At 43.0% G+C, this 18291-nt stretch overlaps 1 protein-coding gene across 1 annotated transcript in view; it reads left to right on the top strand.

The window, feature by feature from the left end:
• The window catches only part of LOC126195335 (luciferin sulfotransferase-like), a 46370-nt gene extending 45228 nt beyond the window's left edge, over nucleotides 1-1142 (top strand). The window contains exon 8 of the mRNA XM_049933909.1: nucleotides 830-1142. Coding sequence (XP_049789866.1) covers nucleotides 830-1013 — 184 coding nt within the window. The 3' untranslated portion in view covers nucleotides 1014-1142. The remainder of the gene's footprint in view (nucleotides 1-829) is intronic.
• The last annotated feature ends 17149 nt before the right edge of the window (nucleotides 1143-18291 follow it).

Raw genomic sequence — 18291 nt, 5'->3', positions numbered from 1 at the left:
ACAATTCATTAAGTGTTAAAGTCAGAGCCAGCATAACTCGCAGCGTGTAACTTACATAGACTGAGTCCAACCAGTATTAGAGAATAAGAGCGCATAAGGACTTTCAACAACTTTACACGTAACTTGAAATTATCTAGAAACTTTCTCTCGTGACAACTCTCCCAGAAGAATGAAAGGAAAAAAGTTTATCGCTTACTACATTTTCACTGTTCGTGCAATGAAACATCAGCATCTGGACTGATGTTTCAATTTGTCGCTTCCGAACTAATAATTCCATTTGCAACATATTTCGCAGACAGTATGCACATATACCAATGAATGTACCTGGAACACTGTACCATTCTACGACACTTAGTTAAGGAGACACGACGTCATGAACATTGAAAGTTTTCCTTATCTCAGAGAGAAAATTAAGCAGGGTATACTCATCTAGTGTTTGGAAATGACACACTAAGCGATTTCCACAAAACTTTAAACATAATTACAAAACCTTTTCTGTACTCTTTCTCGTTTACAGACCCACATAAAGGTTTTACACGTTTAACATAAAATATTTGAAACATTAACTCTTTTTAAGTAATGAGAGGCTTCAGGCTGTTTCATACATGAGAGTTCTATTCCATAAGACGGTGGAAAGGGTTTGTTACTGGCTTATTTGCAACCAATAGCTCTTTATCTCAAAATAACGAATTTAAGATCCTCCGCGACCTGTATAATGTTGGCCGTACACCATCAGCGTGCATCGAGTGGTAGCAGTTCTGAATCATGCACCTGTACGCTTATATATAGTGACATTTGAGGCTTACCACGCTGTCCCGGTTGTTCTCAGAGAGCCAACTGAGGTGGAGAAAGCTGACGCGGACCCTACCAAGTTCATGCGTCGCGGCGAGGCTGGTGGCTGGCGCACGGAGATGCCGGCCAACTACATCGAGAAGTTCGACCAGTGGACGCAGAAGCATATCCAAGGCACTGGCTACCAGGTGGGCGTATCTGGAGGACACGACGACTTCTAAGGACCCGTCCTCCGTGTGCTCACAATCTCTGCACAGCCCGCATGGTCGTTGGATTCGCGAAGATGAAAGAACTCCCTGGATGAACACGAAGACTTGTTACAACTAACAAACGAAAAGTTTTGAGTTGTGGTGAAGCTAGTTTACTAACAATAAATTATTTTTCTACGATATGTGTCCAAATCTATTGTTCTCATATTTCAGCACGATCCTCTACTAATTCCTTGAATAAGACCATAAAAAATACGATTAAATTTTCTACCATATATATTCATTACTGTCAAGACACAATCCCATTACAAGTATATACAGTGTGAAGCGAAATTCGCGCACTCGGGCTTCGCAGCGCCACTCCTCACATGTCAGCGATAAAAAAATATGTCACAAAATTTCGTCCGGAGAGTACATCCTTCAGAAAATGAACGTTAAAGAATGCCAATCTGGCAACCCACTGTAACCACATATAGGGTAATTGTATCTGTCACCACTTCTTAGTTGTGCTGTAGAGGTGGTGCAGTAGACAGAGTTTTGGGTTAGCATGGAGGAGGTCGAAGTTTCGATCCAGGGTTAGGGCGCGTTTTTTTATGGCTAATTTCATTCTGACATTTCATACTGTAACATACACAGTTTCTTAGGACATATGTACCCTAAATATACAACATTCTGTAACGCTGCACTTAACAAATGAGTGATTAGACAATTAAGAAAGAGACAGTAGAAACAAATGACCTGTTATAGGACAGAATAACTACAAAAACAATATCAATTTCGAGATGCTAAAGATGATAGCACAGTACAATAACACAACACGTACCTGTCATTTGTACTACATGTAGTATGAGCGCTCAGATGTCGCACATTAGCAATCATGGACAATAATAATGTCCATGTTAATGACCGGATGACCTTCACAACAGAACACGTGTCCTCAGAACAACGGATGCTCAAAGTGACCTCCCTGCACTTCCAAACATTGCGCAACCCGCCGGATCATACAGCTCTGGACCCTCCGCAACAAAGCTGCATCCACAGTAACAAGAGGAACATGAACACGAGCTACCAATTCTTTCAGATTCGTCGGTGGAGTGAGGTACATTTGCTCCTTCAGGTGTACCCACAGGATGAAATCCAGGGGATTTAAATTTGGTGAACGCGGTGGCCACACAATTAGACCTCCATGTCCGAGCCATTTCCCTGGAAATGTTCTGTTGAAATGCTGTCGCACATTAATTCCAGACTGTGAAGGTGCACCATCATGCTGGAACCATATCTTCTGCCGAACATGTAGTGGAACATCTTCCTTCCAGCGCATCAGACAGATAGTTTGAGAGGAATGCACGATACCTTCGTGCACTCAACCTGTCAGGCAACATGTAGGGGCCCAAACATATGTCGCCCGATGTTCCGGCCCACATGTTGATACCAAAGCGAACTTGATATCCACGGTCGCGGGTGTCGTATGGGTTAACCTCACACCACTGGTGGGCATTGTGCATATTTAAGACACCCTCACGAGTGAATGTTGAATCATTCGACCGTATTACGGTGTTCACGAAGTCATCGTTGGCTTCCTGTTGTTGTTGGACCATTCACAGGATTGTATACGCTTATGGCGATCTGCAGGATTAATGTGTTGCGTGAAAGCGTAATGATAGGGGTGCAGCCCATGCTCGTGCAGCACGTTAACGACAGTGCTTTGCGAGACACGCGGCTGCCTTGCTGCGCTACGTACACTTCACTGAGGGTCTAGGTGTATGACCTCCAGAATAGCTTCCTCATTAGCTGGAGTATGGCGAGTCCATGAACGACCTCTGTTACGCGATGATGGAAGGAGAGAACCTGACTCCCGAAAGCCCAGCTCCAGGCGGCAAAACACATTTTTATCTGGATTGCGTCGAATAGGATACCTAGCAGCATATTCACGAGCGGTAACACCACCCCGGTTATCAGATGCACCAAGCACCTGAAGCATATCCACATATTCATCGTGTATGCCATACGTCTGCCACACTGATTTAGACGTTTACAATGACAAAATTTATATCTGTACACGTGTATATTGGAGTCTGTCACGGGCGTGTTACTCCGCTCGCAACTAGTCCTTGTCTGGTGACTGCGCATACAGTATAAACACACTGTCAGTCCTGCGCGCTGTTCTATCTAATGTGCATTACCCCTCTGACAGATATTGTTTTGCCAACGACCTTGCCGCAGTAGTAACACATGTTCCCGTCAGATCACCGAAGTTAAGCGCTGTCGGGCTGGGCTAGCACTTGGATGGGTGACTATCCGGTCTGCCGAGCGCTGTTGGCAAGCGGGATGCACTCAGCCCTTGTGAGGCAAACTGAGGAGCTACTTGATCTAGAAGTAGCGGCTCCGGTCTCGGAAACTGACATATGGCCGGGAGAGCGGTGTGCTGACCACATGCCCCTCCTCATCCACATCCAGTGACGCTTTGGGCTGAGGATGACACCGGCCAGTCGGTACCTTTGTGCCTTCATGTCCTATGAGGGAGGAGAGTTATTGTTCTGCATGATTCATTCCAGCACCGCTAATTGCGAAATGCTCGCTTTTGAATTACACTGCTTCTCTGACGGTAATAGATGTGATGTTTCCACAATCACATCGGTAGAATAATAATAATAATAATAATAATAAGGCATTGAGATAAGTATTAAATAGCATGCGGTTACCAGACTGAATATTGAAGGGCATAGTTAATGGGACCATGGTGATAACACATACAAGTAGTAACCGAGTTTGGACATTATTCGCAAAGCACGTTGCTAGTCTTACTGGTAACGTAAGGGCCTAACGAAATGGAATGTACCTGAAAGAGGCAAGAATAATAGTTGTTACTAATCTATGGGATCACTGGAAGAGGGTACAAAGAAAACAGGTTTCGCATCTAGTGAATGAAGTGGTGCGAATTAATTCATGCCCACGACGTGGAAAGGGCTTCTTTCACAGCTGACTAATCTTCCATTTCTACGATTGTAGTATGTAAGTGCAAATGTTTTCTAGAGGACCCTCTGCAATCGCTATTGACGAATTAGATGCCAGATATCATACCAACTGGACTACATTTACCAAATAATACACATATGTCTCAACCCAGGATCGAACCATCGACTTCCTGCATGGTAACCCAAAACTCTACCCACTGCACCAACTATACAGTACAACAAAGATCTGTAGATAGAGGTAGTTACCGTATATGTGGTTACAGTGTTGCCAGCTTACCATTTTTTAACATCCTTTTTCTGCCGGATATACTAGCCAGGCGAAATTTTGTGAGAGACATTTTTTTATCGCTGGCACGTGAGCAGTCGTGCTGCGAAGACCGAGTGTGCGAATTTCGCTTCACCCTGTATATTGCAAATTATTGAACACCGTTACTGATATAGTCATAGCTTATGCAGCATTGCACATTAATAACTTTTTGCTAACCTATTAAGTACTGGGAGCATGTACCATTTGTCGTGATGGAGAAGAAGAGGAAGCAAGAGCAAGACGAAACGCACGAAGAAGTTAAAGACAAAAGAAACAAGTTGAAGGTGTTGAGGGAGAGTAAGAATAAGCTGAGGACGGTTGCGGTTCAAATGGCTCTGAGCACTATGGGACTTAACATCTGTGGTCATCAGTCCCCTAGAACTTAGAACTACGTAAACCTAACTAACCTAAGGACATCACACACATTCATGCCCGAGGCAGGATTCGAACCTGCAACCGTAGCAGTCGCGCGGTTCCGGACTGACACGGTTGTGATTACTAGGATTATGATGATGATTATGATGATGAGAAGGATGTTAAGGGTGATGGAGATGTTGTTCAGGACTGGCATCTGGTCTCCACTGAATGGGCAAAAGATATCGATTACTTCCACTGGAATAACTCAAATTGATAGAGCGATTAGTTTTCTTGTTAGCTTTGAAACTGGTAGGCAGTAAATCACATGATAATGAAATAATATTTCTTGAGAAGGAGCTTCAATGGCCTTAAATTCATAATGGCTGTGGAAAATAAAGTAAAAGTCTCAATTGGAGAGTGGTAAACTGCATGTGAGAATATTAAGTCTTACTTAGAGAAATGAAGTGATAACATAAAAAACGATGAACTCATCCCATTGAGCTGGATCCTTGCTAAGTTGTCGATTGAACCAAGACTGGATAAAATAATAATACTGGCAGGGAAATCTGCTTCACCAGTTTCGCTTTCGCAGAGGTTTTTGTTGGACAATTGTGGTATGAGATATCAATAATAAGTATTTGATGGTGGTAGGCATTCTGATCATATTGTTACGCTAAATTTATTTCAGGCGTGGGAAGATATATAAATAAATGGTGAACCATCTGAACAGCGTTTTGTGACTGAGCACTAATGTGATGGGAATAAATTTGTTTACTTAGATAATACTCGTCGTCAAGCGCACTTTAAGCTGTAAGTTAGATCAGTAGCAGTTTCCATGTGTTTTTTTTTCAACGTAACAGAATCATTTTTATATATTTTGAAGAATTTAATATATGTTACTAGGATTAAGCCGTGATAATCTACTAGACTATAATTTATTTGAGTAGTGTCAGTAAACAAGCTGTATGTATTTGAATAAGTTAGACATAAAGTACGTATGGAAATATTTAATTTGAAGGTCTATTGTGCTTGCAAAGTTTGATACTGCAATCAAATTTTGGTCGCTGCCAAATGCAGCTTGCCTTAGAAGTTTTATCAGTAGTGCCAATATACAAGCAATGTGGATTTTTTAAAATCTTATAGAACAGCTAATTTACGAAAATAGTGCCATGTGTCTTTTGTACTGGAAATTTCACGTATCTTAAGAAATAATACTCTTATTTTGCTGCAAAGTTCGAATTTTCGTTGGCAGTCAGAGATCTATAATGATACTTGTGTATTATGGTAAGCAATCTGCATGTGTTTTGTACTCAGTAAATCACAATTTTATTTGAAGGGAAATAATTTATTTTCGAGATATTGACTTTTCTTCTCTGTATTGTTGTACCATCACCTTTGTCTGCGCTTCATTCTGTCTTATTCTTTGGTCGTGTTGTGATTAATAACTGTAAACGTGGCAGAAGTTCTCATTGAGTATTAGGAAAGTGCGTGGTTTCAGTACTACATTGCAACAGAATGAAAACCTCATTGAAACACCTTAATTTGAGTTTCATCAAGTTTGTTGGTCTCTTGCCTATGTTGTGTTACACAGAATATTTTTATTAGATGTTGGTCTTATTTGGTAGCTGACTAAGGGAAATACAGTTTTATAAAATCTTGTCACCTTAGTTCTGATTGGTAAATAATGGAGCCATTGTCGAAAGTTGTTATTGTACGTAACACTGACTAGCTCCTGTCATTTCTCACAAAAAGAAATAATTACTAGTCTGTATCATCAATTATATTTTTCTAGAGTAGAACTTCTTGATACATTAACTTTGCTGTCCACCCCCGCCCCCTCCCCACTCCAACTGGCGCTTAATAAAGTAAAATATCACTGAAAAATTGGTAATGACGTTAGAGTACATTCTATGATACACCAATAACAACGACTGAAATGTCAACATCCTTTACATATTTTCGGCGTGAAGATGCCATTACTAAACTTAACAAACATTCTACAACAATTTAAACGTGCAAAGGTTTTGTTTGAAGGCACGTTGCGCCCAGACAACATGTAGGTCTAAGAACTGGATTAATTACATTCTTTCATTAGCTGGCAGTAATTCTGACTACCTATTTGTTTAGCATATTATTTGTAGCCATATGCTTTTAGGCACGGAAATAACATCCAAGCACTTACTTAGAGAGTCCACAGCGATTTTGTAGACATCAATTTGATGGATATGTGTGTGTTTCTGTGTGCGTGTAAAACAATATTATGACAAAATTTTGCAGACATTGTTACACTGGACAAGAGTCATAGAACAATTTAGATGTGGAAAACAATTTTAATATTCGCTGCGCCTTACACCATGTGTGGTACAGTAATCACGCTATGAGAACTACCATCAGTTGCAAATGACAAGCAACAGAAGTATTAAGCAGTAGTTGATTGTATTTTGCATTTTGAATTTTAGTGGAATGCTAGTTAAAGTAAAACTTACCTGTGGTCATTACGTATTTGTAATTAATTAATTGCATTGTGTAAGTGAACATTGATTTTTAACTGTTTAAGAGGTACGTTTTATACTGATGCTCATATTCCATAACGAATGCTATATAGTTTTCAATTTACAAGAATGAGGCGAAATTTACTGGCAAGACAGTACGGCATTTGACACTAGCAAATTATAGTAGTGAAGAATAAAAACGGAGTTACCAGTTATTTTAACATGGGCACAGAGTACACAGTCTGATGCGTGAAACACACAGGTGTGAGTGTGTGTGTTTGTGATTGTTCAAAATGGTTCAAATGGCTCTGAGCGCTATGGGAATTAACTTCTGAGGTCATCAGTCCCCTAGACGTAGAACTACTTAAACCTAACTAACCTAAGTACAGCACACACATCCATGCCCAAGGCAGGATTCGAATCTGCGACCGTAGCAGCAGCGCGTTTCCGGACTGAAGCACCTAGAACCGTTCGGTCAAGGGGGCCGGCATTTGTGTTTGTGTTTGTGTGTGTGTGTTTGTGTGGAGGCAATTATCTTTGAACGTAATGCCATCTTTGACATAATGCCAATTCAAGGGAACTGTACAATATTTTTTTCGAAAATGCTTCAAATATTCGAACCTGGTGTCATTTCTATGCAATCCGAGTAACTGATTAATTCATTTAAATGCAATGCTGAGATTGACTGGTGAGGGATATTTGGGAGGGGAGAAAAATGGGGGAGGGTGAGCACAACTGAGCTAAATTTTTAAATTGTTTCCACTGCCATTCTGCATTTCTTTTAAATTTCTCACTACCGCAATATTGTAAATTTTCCACAACCACCATTTAACTTTTTTTAAAATTTCCCACCATTGTCATCTTGCACTTTTCAATTTCTCACCACCGCCATCTTCAATTTTTCAGTGAGTGCAGCAACTTGAACTACGGCTCAAAGATGCTATAGGTGTAACACTGTCGTGTTGTAGCGACTTGCCTCTGTCATGTTAAAACCCCAGTTTAACATTCGGAGCTATTGACACACAGTGATTGCCATTCAGTGAAGACCACAATGTATGAAACGAAGGAAATGGAGGATTATGCTTACTGTCAAACTTGCATGAGTTAGAAACGAATTGTATGCATAAAAAAAATAAATAAAACCTACTCGATACTCCATACTTAAAGGACTTTCTATGTTGATAAAAATAAACTGGTGCAAATATGAACACAACTGAGTTGACACGAAGGAAAGGAGAAAGGCGAGTAATGAGACATTTCTGTTACTCTGATTTTGGTGAGAATAACGAATTCGACCTGAGTCAGGTACAAACTGCATATGTGGGTAGTTTTCAAGTCCTCTGGAATACTCTTTACTCAGTAATGGAAGTGTGCATTGCGTAACATCCCTATCCTCGGGTGACTTGGCCCTAATGTTGCCGAATGTCACCTTTGACCCATAATGTAATTATGTAGTGGCATAGGATGTGTTTCTGCAGAACCAGATAATTTGTGCCATGTCGAATGCCATAGTTGTTTCCCCGCTTCCAGGGAATGGTCACAAGCATGGGCAACGGTAAGGTGAGTCAGCTGTAACAAGTGGAACTAGCAACATCTTCTAGAGACCACCACTTTGCTGTGGTGGAAGTAGTGGAGAAACCTGTGGCACATCGCCAGGGGCAACATTGTTGCAGTGGCTGATGTGTCCAGAACCGTGGGCTGGGTCTGAAGATGTTGTTGTGAGCAGTTGCAGCACTGAGACGGGTAAGCAAGTTCTGAGCGAAGCTGAGAGCGAGGGTCTAGAGAAACTGGCATGCTACTGAATAGTCAGCCGCTTTTCACTACAGTCTATATGGCGTGTGGAATCAACAGACTTGTGGAGAGGCTGGTCTCTTTTCCCAACCAGATGGACAGTGATTCCAGTGGAGGTGGAGAAAAGGGTTTCTGAACGCTAAGAGCAGCACTACCAAAGCACTTTTCGCAGCTGCCAGTTGGTTTTATGGCTGATATATACTGCATTGAATCGGTAAGCGGATCTAAATCCCCTATTCAGTCACTCGTTGACCACGATGGCACCGAAACAGAGGACGACCAAAGAAAGGCAGAAATACTGAATTCAGTGTTCCGAAACTGTTTCACTGCGGAAAATCGTAACACGGTCCCTGACTTCAGCCGTCGCACGGACGCCAAAATGGAAAATATTGAAATAAACGATATCGGAATTGAAAAACAACTGCTATCACTTAGTAGCGGAAAAGCATCCGGACCAGACGAGATACCCTTAAGATTCTACAGTGATTATGCTAAAGAACTTGCCCCCTTTCTATCAGCAATTTATCGTAGATCGCTGGAAGAACGTAAAGTACCTAGCGACTGGAAGAAAGCGCAGGTCGTTCCCATTTTCAAGAGGGGTCATAAATCAGATGCGAATAATTATAGGCCTATTTCGCTTACGTCAATCTGTTGTAGAATAATGGAACATGTTTTGTGTTCTCGTATTATGACGTTCTTAGATAATACAAATCTCCTTCATCATAACCAACATGGATTCCGCAAACAGAGATCATGTGAAACTCAGCTCGCCCTATTTGCCCAAGAAATTCACAGTGCCGTAGACACTGGCGAGCAGATTGATGCCGTATTCCTGGACTTCAGGAAGGCATTTGATACGGTTCCGCACTTACGTTTAGTGAAAAAAATACGAGCTTACGGAATATCGGACCAGGTTTGTGATTGGATTCAGGATTTCCTAGAAGAAAGAACACAACATGTCATTCTTAACGGTTCAAAATCTGCAGATGTAGAGGTAATTTCGGGAGTACCGCAGGGAAGCGTGATAGGACCTTTATTGTTTACAATTTACATAAATGACTTAGTTGACAACATCGGTAGCTCCGTGAGGCTATTTGCAGATGACACTGTTGTCTACAAGAAAGTAGCAACATCAGAAGACTCGTACGTACTCCAGGAAGACCTGCAGAGGATTAATGAATGGTGCGACAGCTGGCAGCTTTCCCTAAACGTAGATAAATGTAATATAATGCGCATACATAGGGGCAGAAATCCATTCCAGTACGATTATGCCATAGGTGGTAAATCTTTGGAAGCGGTAACGACCGTAAAATACTTAGGAGTTACTATCCGGAGCGATCTGAAGTGGAATGATCACATAAAACAAATAGTGGGAAAAGCAGGCGCCAGGTTGAGATTCATAGGAAGAATTCTAAGAAAATGTGACTCATCGACGAAAGAAGTAGCTTACAAAACGCTTGTTCGTCCGATTCTTGAGTATTGCTCATCAGTATGGGACCCTTACCAGGTTGGATTAATAGAAGAGATAGACATGATCCAGCGAAAAGCAGCGCGATTCGTCATGGGGACATTTAGTCAGCGCGAGAGCGTTACGGAGATGCTGAACAAGCTCCAATGGCGGACACTTCAAGAAAGGCGTTACGCAATACGGAGAGGTTTATTATCGAAATTACGAGAGAGCACATTCCGGGAAGAGATGGGCAACATATTACTACCGCCCACATATATCTCGCGTAATGATCACAACGAAAAGATCCGAGAAATTAGAGCAAATACGGAGACTTACAAGCAGTCGTTCTTCCCACGCACAATTCGTGAATGGAACAGGGAAGGGGGGATCAGATAGTGGTACAATAAGTACCCTCCGCCACACACCGTAAGGTGGCTCGCGGAGTATAGATGTAGATGTAGATGTAGATGTACATGAGCGGAGCACTTGTTGAATTTTCTAGGGAGAAATTCTGTGTGGAAGTCCATGGTTGTTATACAACAAGCTGTGATCGTTTATTGATTGCACATACGAGTACGAATGTGTGTGCTTTGATTGAAAGCAATTCTACTTGTTAAGTACACACTGTGAGAGTTATTAAATGTCCGTTTCCTTCTCCCCCATCACTCTGACCATCCCGTCCTCTGTCCACCTCAGTCTGTCCTCAGCCATGTTCATCAGCATGTGTAGATGTGTAACCCTGCAATACAGTTCAATGAAGTAGGCCAATACTGCTCCCACAAAGCATTCATCATACAGGGTAGGCTCCGCATCAGGACCGTGAAAATCATTTATTTGCCCCAGGCATACAGGCCACCATGCAAAGCAGTTTGATACAGCAGCCCAATATTACACAGATACTGTGCTATATACATATAGAAACACTACAACTATCATCTAAAATGTAAAGACATCAGTAATTATCAACTAGATTCCCTGTTAACTTTCTATCTCTCGTTTTGAGAAACGAAATACACCCCAGAATGAGTGTGATCCCTGTAAAAATAAAATTCTCAGGAAGTTGCAGTTTTGGTAGCAGAGGGACCTTTCCGCTGAAAATAGCAACTGTCAAATGACCCTTCACATAATAATAGAGAAAATAGCACACACTGATTTTTATTAGCTGTGTATGGCATTTGAATGCACAAATAACAGTATTCTCTAAAAAATTAAAAGTTATAGGGGCTGAAATCGCAGCCAATGGCTGATGCACCTCATGTCCAATAAAAAGCAAAATGCCATGTAAGGCAGCTCCATATGTAGCCACTGTAGCTTAACCAGTTTGGTAGTGACTCTCTTTTCATTACCTTATTCATGAGTTACAATGACAATACATCTTTATAAATTTAAAAACTGATATTAGAATGACAAATGAAATGAACCCACAAGTCAACGTTACTATGACACTGTACTCCTTCTCTGTGCTTTTTAGGGATGCATTCGGCCCTTACTTCATTGTTATGGTTGACAATGCGTGACCTCATACACTGAAGCGCCAAAGAAACTGTTATAGGCATGCGTATTCGATGTACAAAGATATCGAAACAAGCAGAATACGGCGCTACGGTGGGCAACGCTGTCACGAATGACATAAAATGGGGTTACAAATCAAGTAAGATGTAGGCTTCAAAATTCTTGTTACCAGCGAGGCGGACGTGACCAGACGTAGCGTATGTGTAATGTTGACTCTGCTAACAAGAGCAGACTATGCCTCACCTCGAGGCTCGAGAGCCATCGCAAGACGCAACCCTTGGACAGCGGCGTATGGCTTGTTCGTCACGTAGGCCTCACGTGCTACCGCGTGACACACACGCAATGCTAAAGAGTAATGGAAACTTGTAGAACAAGTGGTGCCGGGTTCACTACCGGTATAGAAAGGCTAGCCGCCATAGTGTTGAGAGGGTGATGGGAGTGATGGCAGTGGTGGAGCAGCAGGTCGGTCGGTCAGACATGGTTTAGCTGGAGTTCTGATGCTGTGAGATCGCAGTGCAGTGCTGCGTAACTACAGGGGGACTTACACTTATTTCCATGTAGTCAACACTTAGTCCGGCGCGCCCGCCGCTGCTATATTGGGACGTAAACTCAGGAACTATGAGAAGTTACACTACTAAGAAGGCAGATTGTAGACTATGTATTAGAACTGTTTATAAAACGGATGTGTATATATCCTCATGCACTGATTTATGATTGCATCCAGTGGTACCCTGAGATCCAAGCCGAGTTCCGTATTCTAACTCACCCTACAGCCCGCTTTTCAGTGGAGCAGGCGCACAGAAGGCAGCCCACGACCACGAGACCTTCTGTCAAGTAAGTTATTTGACGCGCATTCTTGCAGTCCTTCTACTCCCTCTCAGGACTCGTCAGTGGGACATGACAACGCCTTTATAAGATAACAAGTGTCCGGCGGAGTTGTTGGACTGCTACAATGGCAGGTTATCAAGATTTAAGTGAGTTTGAATTTGGTGTTATAGTCGCCGCACGAGCGATGGGACACAGCATCTCCGAGGTAGAGACTAAAGGGATTTTCGCGTATGAGCATTTCACGAGTGTACCGTGAATATCAGGAAACCGGTAAAACATCAAATCTCCGACATCGCTGTGGCTGACAAAGATCCAGCAACAAAGGGACCACTGACGACGGAAGAGAATCGTTCAACGTGACAGAAGTGCAACCCTTCCGCAAATTGCTGAAGATTTCAATGCTGGGCCATCAACAAGTGTCAGCGTGCGAACTGTTCCATGAAACACCATCGGTATGGGCTGTCGGAGCCGAAGGCCCACTCGTGCACCTTTGATGACTGCACGACACAAAGCTTTACGCCTCGCCTGGGCCGTCAACACCGACATTGCACTGTTGATGACTAGAAACATTTTGCCTGGTCCGACGAGACTGGTTTCAAATGATATTGTGCGTATGGACGTGTACGGGTATGGAGACAACCACATGAATCCATGGACCCTGCACGTCAGCAGGAGACTGTTAAAGCTGGTGGAGGCTCTGCAGTTGTGTGGGACGTGTGCAATTGAAGTGATGTGGGACCCCTGATACGTCTAGATACGACTCTGACAGGTGACACAAACGTAAGCATCCTGTCTGATCACCTGCATCCATTCATGTCCATTGTGCATTCCGACGGACTTGGGCAATTCCAATAGGGCAATGCGACACACCACACGTCCAGAAATGCTACAAAGTGTTTCCAGGAACACAGTTCTGAATTGAAACACTTCCACTGGCCACCAAACTCCCCAGACATGAACATCATTGAGGATAACTGGATGCCTTGCAGTGTGCTGTTCAGAAGAGATCTCCATCCCCTCGTACTCTTTCTGATTTATGGACTGCCCTGCAAGATTCATGACGTCAGTCCCCTCCAGCCCTACTTCAGACATTAGTCGAGTGGATGCCACGTCGTGTTGTGGCACTTCTGAGTGCTCCCGGGGGTCCTACACGATATTAGGCAGGTGTACCAGTATCTCTGATTCTTCAGTGCAGAGCTCTACGAACGAGAGGATATACGGCAAGCGGACTGGTTTGCTTATCGAGCATGTGTGGGATGCGCTGGAAAGACGTCCTTCAGCACATCCACATACACCAACGACCGCCCAGCAGTTGTGGACAGTGCTGGTGGAGAAATGGGGCGCCCTACAAGAAGGACGCCTTACGATCCTTACGAACACGTTTCAGACCATGCGTTCCTGTCCGTGGTCACTACGCAGCCTATAAGACCCGTGTTCCGCCGTTTGTAATGTCCGGGTCAGTCATATATCGCGGTGACTTTAGTGTATTTAATGTCTTTAAATAAAACTGTTAGTTTTGTTCTCATTGTGTATTACTTTCAGTTATCTTATATACTATACGGTAGTTTTTTCTATGTAAAGTCCAAGTTTCATTGATCTACGTTTCTTGGCAGTGACACATCGTGCGAAAGTTACTTGCCGTAACTTTGGCCACCAGTGTGTAATAAAAAATCTTAGTATTGTATGACCACAATATCAGTGAGTGACAGCTGTAATGAAGCATCTCATTCAAATGTCTGGGTCTGGCAATCTCTGGGGATAAGAAATTAAACCACTAAAAAGGCTCAATTGGAGATAAATCAGGTGGAGGACTTGGGTTCATTGGCAGGGTACTGGCAAAATTTTGTCAGCTTACAAACGCGAAAGTTCCTAGAATATTGTTTAATTGCGTAAGACCCGTATAAAATAGGATTAACAAGAGTTATTTAACGTCTGCAAATAAGGGCAGTACAACAGGTCACGTGGTCACGTGACTCATACTCGAGCACCACGAAGATAACGTGAGACGTAAAACAAAATTTCAAGAAGCGTTATTAAGTGATGTATCTAGAAATTTGCTACAGCCCCCTACGTATCGCTCCCGCAGGGATCGTGAAAAAGAAGGGACTGCATTAACTAGTGCGAGCACAGCGGTGTTTAATAACCAACGGGAAAAATGCTCCTATCGTAGCACAAAAAAGACTAGTACGCTCCTGTTTTAAAAAGTTGAGTTCCATTCTACCTGCTTTAGCACCTTTAAATTTTTTACGTGGGAACAAATTAGCAGGCGCCTATTCCGTTGGTTCTTCTCCCTGCCAGAGCACGGCATGTCGCTCATATGAAAAAAACTTTATAGGTCGGTGAAACTTATGCGAAACTGAAATAACGCAAAACTAATTTTATACCTCAGTCCGGATTTTACGTGAACAAAAATTTTGCATATGCTTCAGTACAACAACATGAGGTTCCCTGAACCCTTCTAATGATACCAGAAACACTGTACAGCTTTTTTCATAGTGCTATTCCACATTATAAACTACGTTTTCGCCTGATCCCGGATGTTACGTGCATATTTTACGTGAACAAGTAGGGTAATTTTGAACGTCTGTAACTCAAAAACAGATAAAGAGGTCAAGAAAATTTGCAAGGTTTCTCGAGATCGGGATCTTAGCAAGTTATTGTAAAAATTACAGCCCTTTTCTGTGCATAGCCGTCATGGAATCCGCGGCTCGGATTTGTCTCCCGAAAACTATGTTTTTGATTTGTTCCTCGATAACGGATAAATATTTTTGAAAACGAGAATATGATGCTTCTAGATAAATGTCTAGAGAATGTATCATTGAAATTGGAGTAAATTGCTGCTGTTATTTATTCTTCACATTTCGCCTCACACTGGAATTTGCGTGTACAAGGATGGTAATTTTGAACCGCTGTATCTCAGAAATGGATGAAGATACCAAAAACATTGCAGAATGAGATTTTCACTCTGCAGCGGAGTGAGCGCTGATATGAAACTTCCTGGCAGATTAAAACTGTGTGCCGGACCGAGACTCGAACTCGGTCCGACACTCAGTTTTAATTTGCCAGGAAGTTTCATACCAAAAAAATTCTCGAGGCTATTCGGGATCGGGATCTTAGGATTAAATTGTAAAAATTCAGCCGTTTATTGTTCATAGCGTCTTCGAATCCATCGGTTTTGTTACCTAAAAACCATGTTTTCCGTGTTTTCTCAGGAACCGCTCATGAACTAAGTGGTGCCTCCATAAGCCTCTTAAGGCGCACTATTGACCGCATACAATTCAAAAGGAACCAACAGATTTGCTCCATTTGCCTAAGCTGGAGGAAGTGTGTAATATTCAAGCTTTGACCCTGCACTGTAGCATAGCTACAGTACGACGATCTTTCTGTTAGGTGTGCAAATGGTCACTAGCCCAAGGCCTATCACAAACACTTGACCCTACATTTCTATCACCAGTAGAAGACTGGCTATGAGGTCAGGAAAAATCCCTTTTTTATGCGCGCAAAGAGAAGTATCGTGCGCCATGCATTCCAAAGTGGTTTGGATGTACGGATGTAGATGTGACCGTCTTATAGCCTTCCGCTAAAGAATGTTACTTTCTCTTTGGCGATACACCGTGCAGCTGTTGTTGTGCTAGTACTCCAGCACGAGTGCGTAATCTGATACTACAGAAATCTGTAATCGACTGTCCGACACTGAGTCAGGCGACGCCCTTGAAAACGAGTGCGCAGGTCTATAAGGTGACCTTCCACTCGCCGCGTAATCAGTCCTATGTGGTTCTTCAACATCTCTTCGGCCAGTTGGCACGTGCTCAAGGATCGCCTGCGTTCATCAGACATTTTCAGTGTTGTGAAACCGGAGCAGAAAGTTCAAAGCGATCAGTTTCCTTATCTCTGCCTCCGAGGCGATATGAATGATATTAACTGTAACAAAGTTCCCTGAAAGGCCAAGAGTTTTGAACGTTGTACAGAAAGTTCTTCCGTCATTAAATTGTATTTGTGTTGTCACAGTTGAAACAAGAAAAAATGAGGAATGAAGAGCAGCAGGCTGACCTCTGTCAGTGCTGCCTGTAAACTGAGGACAAAGGAAAAATCAGAGACAATGTCGGGAAATATGATGTCCTAATATACCGCCCAGGGGCTGAGAGGTAACTGTTCATTTTATTCCACGAGTTGCTACGGTATGTTTGATTTGTAATTTCCGTATACGACGTAGTAAGGATGTGTTCTGAGTCGCTTTTGCTCGACGGTCTTTGGAGGCACGAGCCAATCAGTTGTCGCATATTCGAGAATTTTATTCGTTTTATTTCCCGGAAAAGAGCCGGAGCTAATACTTATGAGGAGAACACGGCAGGTGCCATAACCCGATTTTTCAGAAACTTCGCTCAGTGGAGTCAGAATAAGTGAACATGTGGCTCTGCTTATCAGTAGGTACTCGTCCGTTCCTGAGAAACGGCTGTCAGGGGCTCAGCATTCGTTTGCTGAATACGGGCGTGGCGACCCCGGGGTTCCTAAGCCGGGGCTGGCAAGCGCCGACAGTCCTCTGTCAACGTTAGCTCTGGACATGTGTCAACAACTACCGTGCGTCGTGGCCGTGGAACGTTGTGTGTCACAGGGATCTTGGAGTGACCGTCTGGATCGCGAGGGTGGTAAAAATCTCTATGAAAAAACGTCTCAATCTCAAGGTGTGCTGCGCGCTGATGAGTTGCATTTCTGTTGAGGTGGAAGAGTCGTTAGCTGGCAATCTCTGGGGAACCTGTCGCACCGCAGTAGTATAAGGCTTACTCAGGTAGGTGGGGCTCTGAGTGGATCCTTATTTCCCTATCTGCTCCTGGGACCAAGATGGAACGATAGAAATCCTCTTCTCCTCCCAGCGGGAAGAGGGTAACACCTGTGAGTACTCATACCCAGTCACCCAAAGGTATGAGGGAGGCTAGCCCCCGTGATAGTAAGAATCAGTTCGACTTTAGTAACAGGTCTCACGGGGTCATAAATCACAATATGTTTCTGGTGATAAAGAGGAAGGAGAGGATGGTTGAAAAAGTGTCCCCCTTCTATATCCATAAGGTTTTGGAAGGACTTACTGACACTTTAAAATCTATAAAACTACTGCATAATGGCTTCTTGTTGGTCGAAACTAATAGGTCAAAGCAGGTGAAACTTCTAAAGAAATCACAGAAACTAGGTGGATATGAAATTGTTGCTGAGATCACAAGTGGCATGCCTATGCTAGGAGTTTCTTCCTCCATATGAGCCCTGTACCCACTCAAGTTCCACTGTAGCACGGGAGCCATTTCATCAATGTGGTTTTAATTTACCCCCTATCTTTGCACTGGGGAGATGAAGCATTTGTACAGTGAGGGGGAGTGGAGAGGCTACTTGTATCCGAGGCAACTAACTACATGATGTCCTCCTCATCAGTCAGACATGACAGGATGATGTCCAATGGCGCCTGGGACAGGTTTTTGACCTGAAAGTCGTGATCCTTTCCCGCACCCTGTCCTGTCTAAAATGAGATGGAAAAAGGGAGTTGAGAGGCAGTCTGCTTTTCGTGTGCCTTCTGGATGCTCACTACAGAACT

This window comes from Schistocerca nitens, chromosome 7 (assembly GCF_023898315.1).
Source record: "Schistocerca nitens isolate TAMUIC-IGC-003100 chromosome 7, iqSchNite1.1, whole genome shotgun sequence".
In the NCBI taxonomy this organism is placed as follows: Eukaryota; Metazoa; Arthropoda; class Insecta; order Orthoptera; family Acrididae; genus Schistocerca; species Schistocerca nitens.
The sequence above is the reverse complement of the archived record's forward strand: the minus strand, read 5'-3'. Positions and strand labels throughout refer to the sequence as shown.